This window comes from Argentina silus (genome assembly GCF_951799395.1).
Source record: "Argentina silus genome assembly, chromosome: 2".
Taxonomy (NCBI): Eukaryota; Metazoa; Chordata; class Actinopteri; order Argentiniformes; family Argentinidae; genus Argentina; species Argentina silus.
Window position 1 is genome coordinate 6059498 of NC_139656.1, and position 5112 is coordinate 6064609.

General features: G+C 46.2%; 1 protein-coding gene across 1 annotated transcript in view; it reads left to right on the plus strand.

Moving 5' to 3' along the window:
• The first annotated feature begins 331 nt into the window (after positions 1-331).
• paxbp1 (PAX3 and PAX7 binding protein 1) overlaps positions 332-5112 on the plus strand; it is an 8735-nt gene continuing 3954 nt past the window's right edge. Inside the window, exons 1-8 of the mRNA XM_083664929.1 lie at positions 332-743; positions 1076-1198; positions 1347-1547; positions 1685-1909; positions 2331-2434; positions 2691-2908; positions 3401-3590; positions 4342-4465. Coding sequence (XP_083521055.1) covers positions 431-743; positions 1076-1198; positions 1347-1547; positions 1685-1909; positions 2331-2434; positions 2691-2908; positions 3401-3590; positions 4342-4465 — 1498 coding nt within the window. The 5' untranslated portion in view covers positions 332-430. The remainder of the gene's footprint in view (positions 744-1075; positions 1199-1346; positions 1548-1684; positions 1910-2330; positions 2435-2690; positions 2909-3400; positions 3591-4341; positions 4466-5112) is intronic.

Below are 5112 nucleotides of genomic sequence, written 5' to 3' on the forward strand. Positions count from 1 at the left end.
AAATAAAATAAAATAGAAGTACTAAAAAATATACAGTATAAACAGTATAAATAGTATAAATAAATAGTATAAGTATATAAGTATAAATAGTTCAAGATATACGGACAGATAGAGCAATACAAAGTGTTCACAAGCAGGCCTTTGAGCAATATTGTATATCAATGTGTTTTGTACATCGAAGTTTTGTGTTTTTCATCATTCCATCATGGATTTCGTATGAAGTTGTCCAAACCTAGTCCGTTCAGCAGGTGGCAGTAATGCGCTGAGATGCCGTTGAAATGTGCCCGAGTGGGTCACATTCGAAGAAGAAACGTTTTGACAGCAGAAAATGTCTGCCTCTCACTGCGAAGCATTTTCTGCGCGCTACTCCAGATTATCTCGATGTGCCCTCCTGTGTTAGAGACAATATTCGTTTCAGACAAAGCACATCATGTTTAAAAGAGCAAAAAAGGCTAACCTCCGACGGAGGAATGAGTCTGATGAAGACGAAAAGGAGGACATCCAGCAACCCCAGCCACTGCAGCAGACGGTGCTGCAACCATGCGGGCCTTTCGCGGAGGATACCGCAGCTCGGGAGTTCAATGTCCCCAACACGGACATCGTCGCCGGGTTCCGCGGCATGGAAGTACACCACGGCAATGGGTTCCAGTCAAACATCATAAAGGCTGTCAAGAAGGAGAAGAAGAATCGGGATGTACAGGGTCCCCCAAAAGCCAGTTTGCTAAGCTTCGATGATGATGAAGGTAGGTTAGCTAGCTAACTAGCATGCTAAGCTACTTAGGTAGCGGTGGCATTTTAGCAAACACTGTATAAAGGCTAGCTACCTATTGTAACTAGTGAGCTAGTTTGTAAGTTTGCATACATTCAGCAATGAGTGTTACCGTAGTTAGTTGCAAGCAAATCTGAAATATACATTTTTCCCCATTGTGCACAGAAATGTCTTAATCCAGCATCTTCGCTAATGTTTACATTCTCCGATGTCAACATTAGATTAATCTGCTTTATTGCACCAGTCACCAACATTTATTAACAGTGGATTGTTATTTTGACCCCTCTTTGTCCATATGATGTCCAGATGAGACTGAGGTGTTCAGAGTGAAGAAATCCAATTACAGCAAGAAGATTGTCAAACAGCTGAAGAAGGAATACAAGGAAGACCTGGAGAAGACCGGCTATGTCAAACAGGAGTCCAACACAGGTGGGCTAACAGCACCTCACACTTGACAGTACTTCAAGTATGCTTTGACATAAGTAGTGACAGTTCAAAACAGGTCATTCAGTCGACAATTCACCTCATATTGCGCTTTCTAAACAAATTGAACACTGTGTATACTCTCCCTCTCCAGATGCCTCTGGCCAGCCTCTGGCGGTCATCAAGGAAGAGCCCAATAGCCTTGCGGGCAGTGAGCAGGGGGAGGAGGAGATGGAGGTCGACAGCACTGATGAACAGGAGGAGGATCAGAAGGGTCAGAGTCAGACCTCCAAGAGCAACAGCACTGCAGGGGCCTTCTCCAACACACTCTCCACTCTCAGCACCCTCAAACCAGGTACACAACTCGTATGTTCACTACAGGAACAAGTGGTGCACCCCAACAGTCTAAAGAGGTTTCCTCTCCTTGTCTTCACTTTGACAAGGACAGGAATCCACTGCCACCTTGCTAACTTGAATCCCCCATCCCACCAGGTGAGATCCCGGACGCAGCGTTTATCCACGCGGCGAGGAAACGTCGTCAGTTGGCGAGGGAGCTGGGAGGCGAGCCCCCCCTCGTCGAGACGGAGACCCCCAAGAAACGCCTGGTCAGAGAGGAGGACCAGGACGGCAGTGAGGACGAAGACGAGGACGACAAAAGGATCAGCTTCAGCGGAGTCAGGAACAAGAGCCAGAGACAGAAGATCGCGGAGGAGATAGGTGAGTCAGAGAAGAGAAGAGAGGAGATGGGTGAGTCAGAGAAGATATTAGATAAGAATCAGCTCAGAGATAAGTAAGGCCAGGAATGAGAGCGAGAAACGAGATTGCAGTGGAGACAGGCACTGCAGGTTAGAGAACTTGTATGCGAGTTGGAGACAGAAGGGAGATGGGTTGGAAACAGGATATTTCTACAGAGGTAGGGCAGTGTTGACATTGCGTAGCTACCAAACAGAACAACCAATCTGCTTAAATCAGGAGTGTTTAGAAGAGATTAGGGGCAAGGGGGCTGCTTTTGAATTCAGCAAAAAAAGAGGCTCTCTATGATCTCTGTTATAGAGTAGCATGTCTATCCCTATGCTCCCAGACATGGGAAACACGTTGACGTTAACACCTGTCTCCCTTCACCCCCTGATCTCCACAGGCATCGAGGGTAGTGATGACGAGGCGTTGAATACAGGGGGGCATGATGAGGAGGTGAACCGCTGGGAGCAGGAGCAGATCAGGAAGGGCATCAGCATCCCCCAGGTGAGAGACATACATCATACACATCGCCAATTAGACCTGAAAGACTTCATAAAACACATAACGTTCAATCAGTAAGTTACCATAGTGTGACCGCCAATCAGAACCATATACTGTAGCATCCTTCAGCTTGGCTTCAAAACAAAGTACAGAAGGTTATCCTCCATGTGTTTGTTAAATAACATTTTCTAACTGTATGAGCATTGCTATTGGTGATAGCCAAATGTGATTGTTGTTGTTGTTGTTGTTATTGTCCTAGGTCCAGAGCAGCCAGCCGGAGGACAGTAGCATGTACTACCAGAGCAGCTATGATACGCAGCCCTACGGCTCGACCTATAGCATGCCATTCACCTACAGCGCTGTGGGAGCTGAGGACAGCAAGCCAGTGAGAACAGAGATTTCAGTCCCCTATACGGCCCCTAGTAGCGACCTGACACCTGTCACTACTGATCTGGTAAAGAAACGTCTGAGAGACAGGTAGGTCGAGTGGCGTCAGTCCTCACCTCTACCACTACTACTACTACTACTACTACTGTCAGTCCTGTGTTCCTTCCTGCCTGGAGACCAGGGCAGCTACCAGCAGATCCAGACCACATGACTCTATCGAGGTTACACACATGAGCTGAAACATAACCCATGCCATACCTTGACCCAGGGGGGGTAGTACGGAACAGTGAACAATTACCCTCATTATCCTCTCTACCTTACTACCTGTAAATGTACATCTACCTCATGACACACAGTAATTCTACTCACCCTGCCTCTCCTGTCTACCCACCTGGGCCAGGTTCAGCTCTCTGAATGCAGGGTCGCTAATGCTAATGCTAAGTCACCGTGGACAGATCCCCACACTACACTCCACCTGTATTCTACCTCAATACCTTCAGACGTGCTAACTGACCCCTGGCAGTCCCCCCCTGTCGCTGGCACTCACCCCCAGTGTCTTTCCTGTGTGTGCTGTGTCTCTAGGCTTAGCCAAATGCGTGCGGGGCACGACGCTAATGCTAAGCGCTACGAGACGATCCAAGAAGAGTTAGTGACCTCCCAGAGTGCCATACAGCGCCTGGAGGGCTCGTCCAATGACAACGCAGAGCAGTACAAATTCTTGCAAGAGATGCGAGGGTATGTTCGAGACTTGCTTGAGTGTTTCGGTGAAAAGGTAAGGGAGAAATTATCTGCTGCCTGACTTTCTGTTTGTTTGTTTTTTTTGTGGATTTTGAGACGTTTTATAATGATTACAAATAGAGTAATGGCTATATATCTGTCTCTTGCGATGTTCTACCATTTTAAGGCTTACTATCTGTCAGTGAAAGTAGTGACTTAAAGTGGTCTCTTGTATTTTAACTCGTCTAGTCCAAGTAAGTTTTAGTAGAATGTTTTCATCACAGCAATGGACAACTGCAACTGCAATAGTGCTTATAATCAACATCTAAAAATGATAGGCATTCTTAACACCTGACTTATGGCCTCAGTCTTGCAGCAGTTCAGTTGTGTCCACAAGGAGAGGAGGGGACCAGTCATTGGCCGAGCTGACAAACAGCCAACTCTCTAACAATGATTTTACTCCATAGGCTCACCTCAGAGGAACGATGCATTATGGTCAATGGAGTCTGTTGGTGTGGGGTCAGAGAGCACTGTGATAGAATGCGTCTTTCTACAGTTGCCATGGAATAATACAATCGCATTATTTATTTCATGTCTGACATGGTATAGAATATCATTATTACATTTAGAATCGTACATTACAGCCGATAATTAATACATTAAAGCAGTTAAAAGGTAAGTATGATAGTTGGGGAGTTTCTGTCTGTCACGTCGCTCTCTGGTCCCTGCACCAATCAGGTCTCCCCGTGACTCGGTCTCCACCCCCTGTACTGGTCAGAGGTCACAGAAGGTATCATATTTTTCAGGTGCCTGCCGTCCTGGATCTGGAGGCTGCCATGCACCAGTTACTAAGGCAACGGGCCTCGCGACTCGTCCAGAGAAGACAGGATGATATTAAAGATGAATCGGCGGAGTTTGCAAGCCTTTCAAGTCAGTCCATCTTGAAGGTTTTTATTATTTATTTGAACGGCCTCGTTGGTTCTCTGTATGTGTGCGCGAGCGTGTATGTGCCCCCCCCCCGTCCTCTACAGTATGTAGATGTTAAACCCCCTCCCGTCTAGACCCCTTTTATTTTTCTCACCTATTCCTGTTATGCTTCTGTCGTGTGTGCGTGTGCGTGTGTGTGTGTGTGTGTGTGTGCGCGCGCAATAGAGGGGCTGTTTGAGCTGTGGTCCTCTTGTGGCTGAGGTGATTTGGTCACGGCCACAGCCGTGTCTGAAGTCCCTTTGACTCAGGGACAAAAACTTGAAAGTCGGTGAAAGAGCTCTGTCAAAGTCACTGACAGATCTTTAAGTCAAATGACTGACTGTAATGTTGATAAAATGCTGGCGCCAGGTAAGTGGATTCAAAACCAAGTTGTGTGTCTCTCGATGACCATGAAATGCTAATCTTGTCTGGGTATGAATATGAATGGTATCAGCAAGACAAAGTGAATATGGGGAGGAAAGAATTCAATAGTCCTTTGTTGACCCACCTGTCAAATGCAAAAATGTTTCTTTCATCTTGTTGAAAAATATCATTTCTTAGAAGGTTTTTTTAGAAAAGACCCTGTATCATATATTGATTGATTAGGTTAG